At 40.7% G+C, this 16,847-nt stretch overlaps 1 protein-coding gene across 1 annotated transcript; it reads right to left on the reverse strand.

The window, feature by feature from the left end:
• Positions 1 to 13,040: 13,040 nt before the first annotated feature.
• slc60a1b (solute carrier family 60 member 1b) lies at positions 13,041 to 16,320 on the reverse strand. Its single transcript, XM_085259607.1, has 10 exons — positions 15,979 to 16,320; positions 15,682 to 15,880; positions 15,213 to 15,455; positions 14,928 to 15,090; positions 14,652 to 14,773; positions 14,334 to 14,507; positions 14,081 to 14,228; positions 13,916 to 13,986; positions 13,652 to 13,772; positions 13,041 to 13,525 (listed from the first exon to the last, which is right to left on the reverse strand). The coding sequence occupies exons 1-10, from the start codon at positions 16,206 to 16,208 to the stop codon at positions 13,416 to 13,418; spliced, it is 1,581 nt and encodes a 526-aa protein (XP_085115733.1). The 5' UTR covers positions 16,209 to 16,320; the 3' UTR covers positions 13,041 to 13,415.
• Between the last annotated feature and the right edge of the window lie 527 nt (positions 16,321 to 16,847).

Below are 16,847 nucleotides of genomic sequence, written 5' to 3' on the forward strand. Positions count from 1 at the left end.
CCCATTGCTCAAAATACCACAGCCAAATGACAGGAAATTCTTGACATCACGATAAACAAGGACACAGGACTAGGCAACAACAGGCAACAACGCAAAAGAAAGAATGTTTGAATGAAGGGCAAGTTTTCATCTGTATTAGTCCCTTAAATGGAAGTGTCACTGAAGAAAAAGTCAAAGTTGATTAAAGTAATCACCTTCATCCTATAATACATTTTTTATCCTGCTGGAAGATGCTTTTTAGTGTGTCCATACCAAATATGTATGAGAGTTTTAGCAATGTGAGTGTCTAAGTTGTAGAATAAAACTGAGGTACAGGGGGGCAGGAGGGGACAAAGGAGGAATGCCTCCCCTGACCCTCAGTGATGCACCTGTACCTAAAGACCTTGCATGTGTGATGGTGGGATGGTGTGGGAGGAGGGATTCAATTGAGGATGGGGAGGAAAGGTTGTTAATCCCATATTGTATAATTAATCTGTCAAATGGAATAAAGTCTGTTCCTTCAAATATATGTTTCAAGTATTTAATTCCTTTACAACTCCAATCTGGGAAGTTAATCATATTATTGTTCTGTTGTATGTCAGGGTTGTTCCAAATGGGTGTAGGTTTGGATGTGATTAATGAAGAGCCAGTCATTTTTAGAAACGCCCACCATACTGTCAGAGAGGAGCTGATATTGATACTTTTAAAGCATATATGTCGTTTGATGTTTGAACTAATGAATTGTAGGTCAGAAATCTCTATAATATTGCATAGTGCCTGCCTACGTGTAGCTAGGGCTCATCTGACAGGGCATGTTTTAACCATCCTGAGATGACTTGTAGCCTGTTGGCTAAGAAGTACTGTTTAAGTTAGGCAGATCTAGTCCTCCTTCATCCTTGGTCTTTGTAGAGTTTTTAAGCTGATGCGTGGGGGTTTATCTTTCCAAAGGAATTTAAAAATAGAAGATTCCAGAGATCCAAATCAGTCTGGTGGTGGCTTACTCAGGATCATTGAGAATGAATAAGTGATTCTTTGCAAGACCATCATTTTCATTGAAGCAACCCTTCCCATGAGTGATATGGGTACCGATTTCCATCTAGCCAGATCATTTTATGCCCTTAATCACTATTTCCTCCTGATTTGCTGCTCCTAGTGGTTCGATTAAAAACTGCAAACAGTGAAGGGGAGAGTGGGCGTCCCTGCCTTGTGCCTTTCTGGTGACAGAAGCTGGAGGATGTTTGGTCATTTGTCCTGACACATGCTGTTGGAGAATTATATAATACTTTTAACGAGTTTAGGAAAGACTTTCCAAAACCAAATTTTTGGAAGCTGTAAATAACAATTTCCAGTGTTTTTGCTACGTGAATGGTCTATCAAATTAAGTAAGTTGGGTCTTTGTACTAAGAATTGTGTGTGTGTGTGTGTGTGTGTGTGTTTAATGAATAATTTCATTGAATTCTAGTTTTGTTTGTCATATTTTCTTCAATATTTCCTGTTCCTGGAAGGACACATAGGCTTCTTCTAAAGATTTGATGATTTCGTATAATTTCTGAATATGTTTGTTTTCTCTTTTTATGTGATGAGAATTAAATCATTTTACCTCTCATCACAGCTTTCCCTGCTTCCCAGAGAACAGATGCTGATGTTCCAGGCAGGTCACTACAGTCTAAATATAAAGCCCACTCTTTTTTAAAATATTTAATAAAATCTTCATCTTTAAGCAATGATGTATTAAATCTCCAGCTTTTACTTGCCGGAATGATCTTCTTATGTATTAGAATTAAAGATACAGGAATATGATCACTGACAGCTATCGGGTGTATCTCAGTGTCTGAAGTGTCATTCAACAGTGAGCTGCTGACTTGGAAATAATCCAGACAAGAGTAGGAGTCATGGACATATGAGGAGAAAATATATTCCTTACGGCTGGGGTGAAGGGAACGCCATGTGTCGCAAAGTCCGGAATGCCTCATGTACTGTTTAGCTATATTTGTGAACAGCCATTTGTGCTGAGTTCCTGCTGTATTGAGCCTGTCCATTTCTTCATTTAGTCCAAAGTTGAGGTGGCCCCCAAGAACAAGTGAGCAATCTAGGTGTTCAATAAAATAGCGTGGAAGAATGAGGGGTCATCAACATTTGGGCCATATATACTTACAATACATAACTTTTTGTTAAGTATAGATAATTTAATTAGGAATCTTAGCTAGGTTAGGTAGGAATCTTAGGTAGATCGAGAAGGTAGATTAAGAATATACCTTCTCGATCTTCTTCATCTGGCTGCTCCCTTTAGGAGTGGCCACAGCAGATGATCTGCGGTTCGAGCCCTGTCTTGGACAGTCTCGGTCGTTGTGTCGTTGGGAGAGACACTTCACCCGTTGCCTACTGGTGGTGGTCAGAGCGTCAGTATCTGGCAGCCTCACCTCTGTCAGTGCGCCTCAGGGCAGCTGTAGCTACAATGTAGCTTGCCATCACCAGTGTGTGAATGGGTGGATGACTGAACGTGTAAAGCGCTTTGGGGTCCTTAGGGACTAGTAAAGTACTATACAAATACAGGCCATTTACCATTTACCATCTCACTCCATCTCACCATCTCAATTTTCAGTTCAATTTAATGTTATGTCTAAAGTGCCAAATCACAACAAGAGTTGCCTTGAAGTGCTTTATATTAGCATTGTAGGGTAGAGACCCTACAATAATACAAACATAATACAATAATACGAATCCCCAGTAATTTCCTGTGTCACACCACCAACCCTCTGCATGTCCTCCTTCACTACATCCATGAATACAGTGTCATCTGCAAACATTATAGTCCACAAACTCCTCTCTAACCTCATCTGTTAATCTGGCAACCTCACAAACATGAATGGGCTTCCTGATGGTTTCCTAATGTAATCGCACCACCGCTTTAAACCCATCTGTCACTCTGACCACACATCCTAATACTGTCCTCATATAGTTGTCTCAATATCCTAATGTCATGCAGTACCATAGTTCCTCTTATAGCACCCTTATTTCTAGAGACTTACACATTGATTCACTGCTTTACTCTATGCCTTTAAGGGCTCTCTATCTATCATGCACACACTCACACTTTTAGGATCAAACCAACAACCATCAGGTTGGTAGCTGGAAGGCTCTAACTACTGAGTCACAGCTGCTGTAGGACATGGCAAGTAAATAAGAAAACATGGCAACAGAATGTAACAGTGAGAAAAGCCTTCATTTTGCAATGTATGAGGAAGAGATTTTTGTTTGACAGTCAAGTAAAGAAAGATTTTGTCACTGCTGTGTACTCTCCTGCCAGTAAGTAGTTGTATAGTCTTCGGTTGCTGTAGTTGTTTGTTTAGTATCCTTGTCCTGCTGAATGATGAACTGCTGTCCAATATGCTTTATGTGTTTGGCTGAATCTGAGCACACAGACTGCTCTCCTATAATTCTGCATTCATCCTGTTGCTTCTGTCAGCAGTGAGATCATCAATAAATGCCAGTGGGGGCCAGCTACATTGGCAGCCATATGGCCAAACCCTAACAGAAACTCGACCGTGTTTGACAGATAACAGAGTATGCTTTGGGCCATGAGGTATTTTGTGTTTTTTTTTTTACCCTCTCCATTGTCCTGATCATTTTCAATTCAATTCAATTTAGTTTTATTTATACTGCAATGCACTGTATATTCTAAGGTAGACAATAAAATAGTACAACAGAGAAAAACCCAGCAATCATATGACCCCTATTGAGCAAGTGGGAAGGAAAAACTCCAGCAGAACCAGGCTCAGGGAGGGGCGGTCATCTGCTGCGACCGTTGGGGTGAGGGGAGGAAGACAGGACAAGACTAGACTAGATTAATAATAACTAATGATTAAATGAAGAGAGCTGTATAACACATTATAACTGGAAAAGGTGGCTGAAGAAAATACTCAGTGCATCATGGGAATCTCCGAGTCTACACCTATTGCAGCGTAACTAAGGGAGGATTCAGGGTCATGTGATCCAGCCCTACCTATATGCTTTAGCAAAAAGGAAAGTTTTAAGGTTAATCATAGAAGTAGGGATGGTGTCTGTCTCCTGAATTCAAATTGGGAATCTAGTAAGCATTTTGGATCAAATGAAGGCTTTTCAGGGAGTTTTTAGGACATCCCGATAATAACAAATTACAGTAGTCCAGTAGTACAGTAGTGTTTTGTGGGGGGTTTATGTGTGTTTTTTTGTTTTGTTTTTTTAGAACACACTCAGCTGGTTCTTTTGGCCAAACAGCTCACCTTGATAGATTAATGCTTTCCTCATTATTGTCTCCAGCATTTTTAAAATTTACTGAGCTTCTTTTATATGAAGTAACAGCTTAGTAACCAAATGTTCTTCTACTTGTACTTGTTTCAAAAAGAAATACTTAAAGATACACCAACTCAAAAGCCTTCTACTAAAAGAAAAAGAAATAAATTTATCTAGATGCTTACAGTGTGAACTGTTTTCAGAGTGCTGGAAACAATTCAATTGTTTGTGAGATTCGGTTTTCTGGGACTTTATACTTTAGGGGAACAAAAGAGAAGAACTGTGCCCTCTGCATATAAACTCGGTCGTTCTGTTGATTTAAAATAAAAGTGCTGTGTATAATTTCTGTTACTTTATTTCCATATGTAAGTTAAATGACCTGGCATAAGCCATGCAAAGCAATGGACAGAGCACAAGAGGGTTGAACAAGAGAGTGCAGGCAGGGTGGAGTGGGTGGAAACGAATATTAAGGGTGATTTGTAATAGAAGGATAGCAGCAAGTACAAACAGGGAAGTTTAAAAGATGTCAGTGAGATCTGATATGATTTATCCGACGATTTGGAGATGCTGGCACTAACAAAAAGACAGGAGGCTGAGTCAGAGGTGGCAGAGATGAAAATGCTAAGTTTTTTGTTGGGAGTGACCAGATCTATCCATCCATCTGTCTTGCTCTTAATGATTTTTATGTTCATGTAAAGCATCAGAAATCTGCCTTTTATTCGTTGTCATCTCTTTGGAATGACTGTCTAACATTTCATCCTTTTTCTGAGAAATTCAGAAGGGGTACTTTAAGCTGATTTATTCCAACAGTAGGTGGCACTAAATATCAGCCTGCCACACCACGTAATTTACAGTCTGATTTCCTAATCCAGTTGTTTTCTTCGTCTCTAACAACAGTCTGCTGCATAGCCTCATCAGACTTTCTCAAATCTTTAAAATTATTTTGAAGATATGAATAGCTGTGGGACAAACAAAGTTCTCCCATTGCTTCACATATATTGCATTTGTATGGTTTTCCTCAGGCTTTTATTCCTCTAATTTGATTCTTTGCCATTTTGTACCATTATGCATTCTAATGGCTCAGTAATGATGGAACGGATGCCAGTATTATAATAAAAAATCACACTTAGTTTCCTTTTATGGGTTTCAATATTTTATGTACCCATTACATTTGTACTGTAGAACTTTAGTGGACTTGATAGTTTGATTATTCATGTTGAAGGGAAGATTATTTTTAATATTTTGATTTGTTATTATGTATTTTACGTGTAGCAAATAACAAATTGCCTTTCAATAGTATCTAAAGGTATGAAAAATTAACAGAGCTATTTTTTCAGTTTAGAGCTTTGCTCACACAAACAAACTTCTTCAGAGCCCCGATCTCAACATAAGACAAATGGGACAACATGCTAAAAACTGATATATCACATTGTATATTATGCCTCATAATAAAAAACCAAACTGTTAATACAAAACTTTTTGTGAGGAACCTTTAATGATGCTAATTTGTGTTAACACTTAGATAGTCAGCCTACAAAAAACAGAACTATCCCATTGCATGCATGTGCCTGTGACTAAATTAGCAATGTGGTTGCAACACCCATGTGCACATCTGTTTCTGAAAACCCTTAGCTACATAAATTTCATGTATAACACATAGAGAATCATTTCTACCAGATACAAAGAAACTCATTTCAGGTTTGTGAATATTTAAGATATTTGAGTTATATTTTTGTGAAGAAATGTATAATGTATGTGTATAATATATGACAAATTGGTCTTTGACTTATACCCCAAGGTAAGAATTAACTCTTCTGAATTGACAAAATGCCCTTAGTGACAGCTTAAACTGGATTGTTTTTCACTTGTAACCAAAAAATCAGTACGGTATATAAATAAAACATCCTACTCTCAGCGTGCTTGACATTTATTTGACCTTTGGCTTTTTGCAGCCACATCAGCAAATTGTTTTGGAAATTCAAGTGGGACTACTTCTGCTTTGAGGCTCTTGTTTTAGCCAAGGTGCTTTCCACTGACAGCAGCTCTTTAAAAATGATATAAACAGTTAAAGATATAGAGGGTTATTATAATAGAAGCTGAAATGACTAGATAAGGTCTCCATTTACCCTGGGAATGCACTGGATTGAATGCAAATCATTCTTTATGACATATCATGACCCTTCTTTAGGCGTGATTAGAGTTGTCAAACATATTTATCATCACATATCTGCAACCTAAATAGGTTTTCAAAGGCAATTTTGTCTGTTGTTTGTGTGAGTTGACTCTTAATGTCCTATGTCACTGCTCAACAGTAACATAAAATTTACAGCATGACACAAAGGCATATTTCATATCATTAATCCCTGCACTTTAGCAAAATCATAAACATCCATCTTTCATCTTGTTTTGGTCTGTCTCTTGGCATTGGTTTGTCATTTATTCCACACTATAGAAATTTAAAAAGTAAAAAGCTCTTAGATGAGAGTATTAAATGTAGTTTTGCATTCTAAACAAACAGGTTTGACAAATTTATCAATGGTCTTTTGAGGTTTTTGTATAATATTTTATATCAGCTCGCTATTTGCTGCTGAACTACTTTTGTAATTGTGTTTTCCTTGAATAGAAGAGTCCTTCACACAAGGACTAAGCATACCTGTAGAGACTATGCCTGGAATCCTGATAAGCAGTCACATGTTTTTGTTAAATCTTCTGCAAATAACCCCATTTCATAGATGTAGCATTTTGTAATGTTTTGTTAAATTAGGTGTCTATAAAAGTGAGTCAGCCTGTTGACCTCCTAGTAGGAGATATTCATTTGCAAAGTACTGGCTGGGAATTGTGGTTGTATGTAAAAGTATCTTGTTGTTTCAGTCCAGTAGGTGCTCCTGGTAATTATTAAGATTCACATATGTGTTTCATCTCCCTAGTTAAGTAGTTTTCCAAGATAACCATCCAGTCGTTAACTTAGGTGGACACCCACTTAAGCCTGAACTTATCTTCTATATGTCTTTGCTATTATTTTTTGGGGGTAGTTTAAAAAACATGGTGCTTTAAAGTCAGATCAATGGCCAGAAGAATGAAGGAGTACATAAAATAATTTGTTTGGAATTTTTTAAAATATGGTATTTCATTTAAGGAACAATATTTTACACAGTTAGGTGTATGGGAGTGGTTTAGTTGTCACTGCAGTGCAAAGTATTGGATTCACTGGCAGAACTCGGCAAGCAAGTCTTTTCTCTCTGAATAAGATTTTGGCTAGGATAAGAAAATGCACAAATAGCTGATACTAATTGGCAGCTCTCTTTAGCCTGCCTGCCACTTGCTTTGACGTCCACCTCCACCCCAGCATGAGTTCTGCCAACCATCAGACCATCATTAATTCAATTATTTAATTCCTGAGGAAGTATGCGTTTGACATTGACTGAGACTAGCCAGCATTCAGACAATGCCCTCCTGAGGACTCCTGAGGTTTTCCTGGAGTTATTATAACATTATTTATTTATCTGTTTATTTGGAGTGTCTAGTCTTCTACTCCACTTGTACTTTTAGTGTCAGTAAGCTTTAAATAATTCTGTACCTGATAGCAATGTGACAAAATGCCACAATAAAACCCCACGGGGTGTCCAGCTCACCACCTGAACATATTAAAAATCATGATATCTGAAGTTCAGCACTAAATATTTGATATCTGCTGACATTCAGAGGAAGAGATGAAACCTGACTTTCAGAATGAGACCAAGCAGTGCAACAAGGCTTGTCTTCTTATGTCTGCTGCTGTGTTGGCTGGAAAGGAGACCATTGATTCTGCTTATCATATTGACAAGCGTGGCCAGTATGCATTTGAAGCATTATAGTGCATTGCAGTTGAATGAAATGGCTCTAAAAATGAACTCCTGGACCCTGAAACAATTAACCTAAACCTGTTGCCATTGTAAGGTTTTGTTTTTCACCACTAAGGCCCTGGATATTAATATTATGACATATGAATTTTATGGTTTGTGAGTACAGTAACTTCAAATGCTCCTAGGATAAGAGTGGCTATTTAGCTGTGGTGAGTATTCGAATATCTTCATTGAAATTGGGTGTTTTGTACAGCGCACGCACGCACGCACAGTTTCTGTAGGTTTACATCTGTAAGATATAGTTGCAGTTATATATACAAAAGCACATGCACGGCCTCAGAATAAGTTGGTTGTTTAAAGTAAGACACACTCCTGATTAAATAACTGATGACATTTCATGCTGTCACTGATGCCCTGCTTTGTGACAGCACGAATCTGTGAGTCTTTGACAGATGAAGTAACTGAAGTATGGAGTCAGCCTCGGGATTTGCCATATGACTACAAAGGAAAACCACAGCATATCCATGGGCTATGACATCATCAAGAATCAAATCAAATCAAACCAAATCAAATCACTTTTTATTGTCACATCACATGTGCAGGCACACTGGCACAGCACATGCGAGTGAAATTCTTGTGTGCGAGCCCCACAAGCAACAGAGATGTGCAAACACAACAACACAAACGAGCAAAATACAAGAATGGCCAACCTGAAACTAATAAATATATGTACAATATATAATAGTGTATGCATTTCTGGATGTGTATACTAAATATTTTCCTACGTGTGTGTGTGTGTGTGTGTGTGTGTGTATACACATTTTTACAAATTAAATAGTAAAAAAATAAAATAAAATAATAATAATAATAATAATAATAAAATATATAAAATATACAGAGTTGAATATGTGCAAAACAAGTGGCATTTATATACAGTGTGGAGTGCATAATGTTGAAGTTCCAGTAGTGAAGCTGAGGTGTCTATGACGTGTTCAGCAGTCTGATGGCCTGATGGAAAAAGCTGTCTCTCAGTCTGCTGGTACGGGACCGGATGCTGCAGAACCTCCTTCCTGATGGAAGCAGTCTGAACAGTTTATGGCTGGGGTGACTGGAGTCCTTGATGATCCTCCCCGCTTTCCTCAGGCAGCGCTTCCTGTAGATGTCTTGGAGGGAGGGAAGCTCACCTCCAATTATCCGTTCAGAGCACCGCACTACTCGCTGGAGAGCTTTGCAGTTGTAGGCGGTGCTGTTGCCATACCAGGTGGTGATGCATCCAGTGAGGATGCTCTCAATGGCACAGCGATAGAAGGTCCTGAGGATGCGGGGGCTCATGCCGAATCTTTTCAGTCTCCTGAGAAAGAAGAGGCGCTGCTGCGCCTTCTTCACTGTTTTGTTTGTGTGTACTGACCACGTAAGATCCTCAGCCAGGTGTACTCCAAGGAACCGGAAGCTGCTCACTCTCTCCACAGCAGCGCCGTTGATGGTGATGGGGGTGTGTACTTCTCTGCACCTCCGGAAGTCCACTATCAACTCCTTTGTCTTTGCGACGTTGAGGGTGAGATGGTTGTCTTGACACCAGTGGGTCAGGGCGCTGACCTCCTCCCTGTAAGCCGTCTCATCACCGTTGGTGATAAGACCCACCACTGTAGTGTCGTCCGCAAACTTCACAATGATGTTGGAGCTGTTAGTGGCTGTGCAGTCGTAGGTGTAGAGTGAGTACAGGAGAGGGCTCAGTACACACCCCTGTGGAGCACCAGTGTTCAGTGTGATGGGGGATGAGGTGATGCTGCCCAGTCTGACCACCTGGCGTCTGTCAGACAGGAAGCTAAGGATCCAGCTGCAGAGGGAGCTGCTCAGTCCTAGATCCTGCAGTTTCCTGTCCAGCTTCGAGGGAACGATGGTATTGAATGCTGAGCTGTAATCTACAAACAGCATCCTCACATACGTGTCTCTCTTCTCCAGGTGTGACAGGGCAGTGTGTAGTGTCAGGGCTATGGCATCATCAGTGGACCTGTTGTGGCGGTATGCAAACTGTAGAGGGTCCAGTGAGTCGGGTAGTGCAGAGCAGATGAAGTCCCTGACCAGCTTCTCGAAGCATTTGCTTACGATGGGGGTCAGGGCTACAGGTCGCCAGTCGTTCAATGAGGAGATGGTGGAGGATTTGGGTACAGGGACGATGGTGGCCATTTTGAAGCAGGCTGGGACTACAGACAGAGAGAGGGAAAGGTTGAAGATGTGCGTGAACACTCCAGCCAGCTGAGCCGCGCATGACCTGAGGACGCGGCCGGGAATCCCGTCCGGACCAGTAGCTTTGCGTGCGTTCACCTTCCTGAAGCACTTCCGCACATCCTCCTCAGACACAGTGTGCGCACTGACGTCATCCGCGGTGCGCACACTGTCCGGTCTCATGGTGTTCGCTGTGTCGAATCTAGCGTAGAATACGTTTAGATCCTCACACAGAGAGGCCGTGGTCTGCGGTGTGCTGGTTTTCCCTCTAAAGTCTGTGATCGTGTTTAGTCCCTGCCACATACTTCCAGATCAAGGGTACAGACACACAGAGAATACTTATTTTTCATTTGTCAGGGCAGTTTTTGGCTGTGATGAGTTACTGAACTAAGTTAAAATGGTCTAATCTCCATAACCTATATGTATTCAGTACATTCATATATTAAGTGTGAAGCATTTATCTTTGCCATATAGGAGGAAAGGTGAAAAGAACATTTATTTTTTTCTCTTGCCTGTCCCGTTTGGTTCTTTCACCATCAAAATTGTTGTCTGAAGGCCAAGAAAGATGCCCAACAGATTCACTTTACCAAGTGGATCATCACGGCCTTGCTGTATTGGTCCATTTGATTGACCTTTGTTAATATTATTTATTTATTGTATTTTGTTTTATTTTATTTTAAGTTATTACAGATGGGACAAACATGACTGGGGGATAGTAAGATAAGATAAGATAAGATAAGATAAGACTTTATTGATCCCACAACGGGGAAATTTTTGCGTAGTAAAGGGAGAAAGAAAGAGAGGGAGGGAAAGAAAAACAGAGCAGAAGATGAACAGTGAGAGACGGCACTTAAAAAAAATAAGAAAAGAAATCACCTGGATCACCTGTTGAGAGAAAAAAAAAGAGAAAACAACCAAAAAGAGAGCAACACAATACACACAACATCACTGCAATAACCTAAATAAATGTAAGTAAGAGTAAATACTACATTTCGAATGTTGTTGTGCAGCACCCAAGACCAACAGCGCACAATGTGCTTTGAGGCAGCAGCCAAGAAAGGTGCAGTTTGTGTCTGTGACACCTGTGTGCATAGCTGTGTGGACAGGCGTGCTTGTATTTAAAAGGTTTCTGCATGTTACGATATGCTAGAGGTTGTGGAGAGCCACAGCGCCGTCCCCCAGGGCATGAAGCAGGCATGGATAAGATCTAGAGGCCCTCAGAGCGCGGGAGGACCAACGGAGGACCACCTCTCCTATATCTTTCCCCCACCTGCAGGGTGAACTCCTGGAGAGTAGAGAACTCCTGCAAGGATGTAATAACCTCCCTGCCAGTTGAAGAGGCCCCCAGTTCGCCCGATGCACCAGAGGCCCCCCGCGCCAGGGCTGAGCCCCCGTGCACGCACCTGCCCACAACCTTGGTGACACAACAACCAGGACCCAAGCCCCCAAGACCCAGCCAAAGCCCTAGACCGGAGGCAGAGCACCCCCAGAACCCCAAAGGCCCCATGCCCGCCAAAGACCCACCTAGGGGCAGCCACACTACCAGGCCATTAACCTATGTCCGCCAGCACAGACCCTCCCCCAGCCCTGCTGCATGCAGCCACCAGAAAAACACCATCCAAGAGCCACCAGTGCCCCTAACCAGGTCGTGACCACAGCCCCCGGGTTAAGCCAGGGAATTGTCCCTAGGGGATCCCCAGACGCCCTAAGGCCGTCCCTACTCCCCACATCAACCACAATAGCAAAGGCGGGATGAAACTACAACCCCCCACCCCTACTAGGGGATGGAGCTGATCAAAGGAGCCCAGAGGTACTGATCTAATGTGGTGGCAGAGGCTATATCAAGACTCATGTGATCTATTAGATGGTCTCTATATTGGTCAGACTTAATATTATTTTTATTTTTCAAGTTCATTTCCAGTTAATTTTCTTAGCAATGCATACCGCAGTGAAAACCATGCAGGCTGTATTCATTTCTGTAGTGACATCATCCAAGTTGTCCAACAAGCACACTAGAGGGGAGGTTGGAATGTTACATTTCAGACACTTTAGTAAGTCTTCCCATATCCCGTGCCAAAACTTCTGAACTGGTGGACAGAACCAAAAAGCGTGGATGTAGTTGTCCAGTGTATTGCCTTGACAGTGTGGGCAGTTGCTGGTAGACGTAAAGCCCATCTTGAACATCCGTTGACCTGTATAGTGCAATCTATGTAGTATTTTGTTTTGTATTAATTGTAGACTGGACTTCTAATCAATTTAAAGGTTTTTAAGCATATTTGAAACAGGAAGTTTTGGTCTAAGCTGACTCATAAATCTGATTCCCATTTTGCAATAGGAAGGGCCATTTTGCAATAGGGTCATTTTGCAATAGGAAGGAAGAACAAATGTTTTTGATTAGCTGTATTTCATTTCACATTTTCCAGATAAAGTTTTTAATCATGATAATGATGCTGTCTATATCGCTCCCTGCTGGTCACCTGAAGGTTGACTTGCTGACAAAGAGCAAGTTTGGAGATGCCATAGTATGAACTACTTTTATGGATGACTACAAACCCCATAACTCAATTTTAATAGCTATGGAAAGTACGCAACAATTAATCTCCTCAAAAACAGCCCAAATGTGGAAGAAAATATATTACGGAATCCATTTAGGAGCTTGTGTTGATCTGTGCAGGGTGTACTTTGCTCTGTTAAAGTGTAAGCTGGGTTTGGTTTTCCTCGCTCTCTCACCCTACAAATCCAGAGGCATAAGCAGAACTATCCGAACAATAACTATTTATTTGTGAAGTTTTCCAGCCTGTTGACCCCAGTCGAGTCCCCTTCACTAATAACCAGAATGAACACAGCTAATGGAGCCAGTGGTGGAAGCTCTTCTGATGTTGATCATGTATTGTAAATGCAATATAAAACAGAATAAAACACAATTTGATGAATGCAGGTTGTAATTTATAAAAACAATCTAAGAGACCAGACTGTCATCTAAAACAGTACTGCTTTGCAAAAACACACAAAAAAAGATACACTTGCACACACACTGTTTGATGACCTTTTTGTACTGCAATACTCAGTCTCTACCAGTCGGCGGTTAAATACAAATCAGTTCGGGCTCTCTTGAATATTCTCTTCGTTGTCTATCTGTTCTGTTTTGACTTCCCCGTTCTGCTCTGTTGCTGGCTCCTCCACCATGGCTGACTTTTTTGAGGTTCCTGTTTGGATGGCAGGGGGGTTGGAGAGGGGGTTGATGAGCAAAGAAAAACAAACAAACAAACTTTCAGCACACCCACAATTATTTATTTCAAAGGAGTATCTGAGGATTCTGGCTGATGCTGTACCTGTGAGGTAATTTCTGTGCATTCGATGGAACAGCAGGAGACCAATAAAGAGGATAAAACCAATGCAGGCAATTATCATTCCACACAGCAGGAAGCTGTAGCTGCCTTCAGTCTGAATAATCTGCAGATGAGACAGCAAAATTTAACTCCTGAACATGAATCTTAAATCTCGACTGGGCTTGTTTTTTTTCTTCGCAATTAAAAGCCCATTTTTCAACTTCTGCACATTCTCTCTTTAATAATGAAGATAGTCATCACACTTACTGAGCCAACAAGAACTTGCATTACCATCTCTCCCATCCCTGCACTTGTCACAAGGACAGAGGTTGCGCAACCTGTAAAAAAATGCATGCATAGTTTATTACTTCACCTCTTGCACTCATTCTACTGCTGAGTTATTCTTAATGCGCAGATAACACTTCATCTTACCTTGGTAGTCAAGGATGTCTTCAGTGTAGGCAAGCATACAAGGGAATATGCTGCTCAGAAAGAGGCCACATAAACACGTCCCGACAAACAGAAAGATGCTGCTGGTGTAGAAAATGAGCAGCAACAACACAGTAACAATAGCTCCTGCCTGTAAAAGACAAATAAAAAAACAAAGAAGAGGATATATGCTCCATTTAGCATTTATATATCACCAAGTGATATATATCACCTCTAAATGTTTTATTGGCCTTACCAGGTTGAATATGAGTAGTTTCACAGGCTGGAAACGATATGAGAGTGGTATGGACAGCAAACGTCCAGCAGTGATAGCTGCCCAAAAGATACTGGCCAGGTAACCAGCCGTCTTATGAGGCAAGGACATCGGTGGTGCCACAGCGTAGGTGTACACAAAGCCGGCATATGCACCCTGCAATGAAAATCGACGTTCTTTCATGTGCTCTACTTTCTGGGATTTATGTGGAGCAATTTTTGTAAGCACACATAAAACTATGTGTAAAATATTAGGTGAAATGAACACCATGTCTGCACATTATCTGCACTCCTCACTCACCACAATACCATCAGTCATAAAAAGCACCATCCCACCAAGAATATGAATCATAAAGAAGGATAAAGGCAGCCCGCGCAGGTTATCATTCTGACAGCAGCTAAAGATACTCCCATGACCTGTAACTGGGCAAAAAGTCACAAAATGACAGATTGGTGTACACGAAGTGCAATTCATTCCTTTGTTTTTTATCCAAACTGGTTGGAAAATCATAAAAATTGTGTATTTTTCCATTTTAAAATAGTCCCGGTGCAAAAATCTCTCCGTCTATATCCTTACCCCCAGCTTCATGTTCATTCTGTTCCACAGCTGGGCCCTCGGCCCCCTGCTGGCTCTCCATTGCTAGTTCATCCTTGTCCAAAAGACGTGGCGTGCCATTGGGGCAACATGGGATCAGCTGCTCTCGATACATCAGATATAGGACTGCAATGGGCACAGGCAGCTGAAAGTAAACAAATATTCAACTTTTTTTTTCTTATTTCAAGAAACAATAATCATACAATAACAAACAAACAAACAAAACCCTGCTCCTCTCATTCAATGTACATCTGTTCAGCTTCTTACATTAATAAGTGCCATGATCCAGAAAGCATAGTGCACACTGGACTCCTCTTTCTCTACCCCATGGGACAGGTTGCTCAGAGGTATGCTGTGCTCTACGATTGGACTGTTTCTCAGCATGCTTCTGAAATGATGTATGACCTCAGTCTCATTCCCTGTGTGATTCCCACAGCCTGTCTCTGAGAGGAAAGGATCTGCAATCAGTGGGCTCACTAGGGCACCGAACCCAATGAAAAAATGAAGAGCCTGCAAAAAAGTAGAAAGGCCAAGGACATTACTTACTGCAGTTTTTGAAGAACTCAGTATATTACTAGCACCTAACTTCACAGTGCACTCCTATTGAGAATCTTTTGCAAATATTCTCATCGTTTTGTCTCTATATAATATCTCGATAATACTTGACAGACAAAGCAAACACATCTGAATCGGCTCATTGAATTTCAGTATTTTGATCATGTCGGTACTTTTTCACCTGTAGGAAAACGGCAGAGTCCTTCTGATATATGGTCACCAGTTGGATGTTAGCAATAGTGTCAATCAGACCCATTGCCAAACCAGAGACAGCCATGGCAATGGCCAAAACAAGGACATTATTGCACAGAGGGATGATGGCAAATATTACAGAGATGACAAGAGCAGAAAAAAATAAGGCCGCAAGAGCGGTCAACAACCTTTAAAAAAGAAAAGAGAGAACGAGAGATCATTTATGCAGGCCTTCAAGACTTTAATATGACAGCACAGACTCTAGTTGCGAGATTGTGATACTTACGTTCTCTTGAAAATACCACCAACAGAGCTGCCAATCAATAAGCAGAACTGTTGGGCAAAAAACACCCAGGTGATCTGACTAAGTGTTGAGTTTGTTTGACATTGCAAGTCTAAAATCGTAGGTCCAAGAAAAGCAATGCAGAGTCCAAAGCTGAAGAAAACACTCCAGTAAGTGAGTGTGTGATGGGCATTCCTTTTGAACAGAGTTACAATCCGCTCATCCAGAAACATCTTGGGCTCAATAAAAATTGATGTAGCTCAGTGACACTTTCAAGAAGATATTTTTTTTCCCTTTTAGAACCAACTTTTGCATACGCGTTATGGGAAAGCAGCTTCACAGAGTTTCCGTGGATACTTGCTGCAACATAATGAGTTTCTTGATCCCTTTTAAAGCTTTAAGCCCTAACCACTTTGTATTGCTTAACAGGAAAGGATGTCCTCTCGAGTTAATGGATGAAGTGGAGATTCTTCCGACAAAAATATCCCCACTTGAATTGTGTCAATGATTAGCATTGAAAACCGGTTTGTGAGGTAAAATACTACAAGCTAGTAGTATCGAATCATACAGTGGAAAATGTGTCACTCAGGAAGCAATTATACATGTGTGTCTCATTGACAAGTTATCTTTTCTTTGACACCTGGAAAACTCAGACACATTACAAAAGAAGTTTGTGTAATAAAAACATCACAATATGATATAAAATATTAACAAAACAAAAATTGTGTTTCGGCCAACTGTCATTTTTGCCCACTGCAAATAGGCCTATAGTATTTGTTGGTTATAAAATCTCTGTATCTATAATTAATAAGACAATGTCACTCTCTATCCATTCAGGCTTCTAAATTGTATTGTAAATCTTTAAGAAACAT

This window comes from Mchenga conophoros, linkage group LG20 (genome assembly GCF_057382185.1).
Source record: "Mchenga conophoros isolate Kocher_MC1m ecotype Shallow Benthic linkage group LG20, M_conophoros_male_GT1.1, whole genome shotgun sequence".
Taxonomy (NCBI): Eukaryota; Metazoa; Chordata; class Actinopteri; order Cichliformes; family Cichlidae; genus Mchenga; species Mchenga conophoros.

Coding starts and splice junctions, on each gene's coding strand:
- slc60a1b (XM_085259607.1), bottom strand. CDS start 16,208: ATGTTTCTGGATGAGCGGATTGTAACTCTGTTCAAAAGGAATGCCCAT. Junction 15,091..15,212: donor GGATCATGGCACTTATTAAT/GTAAGAAGCTGA, acceptor GTTTACTTTCAG/CTGCCTGTGCCCATTGCAGT. Junction 14,774..14,927: donor GAATGAACATGAAGCTGGGG/GTAAGGATATAG, acceptor CTTTTTGCCCAG/TTACAGGTCATGGGAGTATC.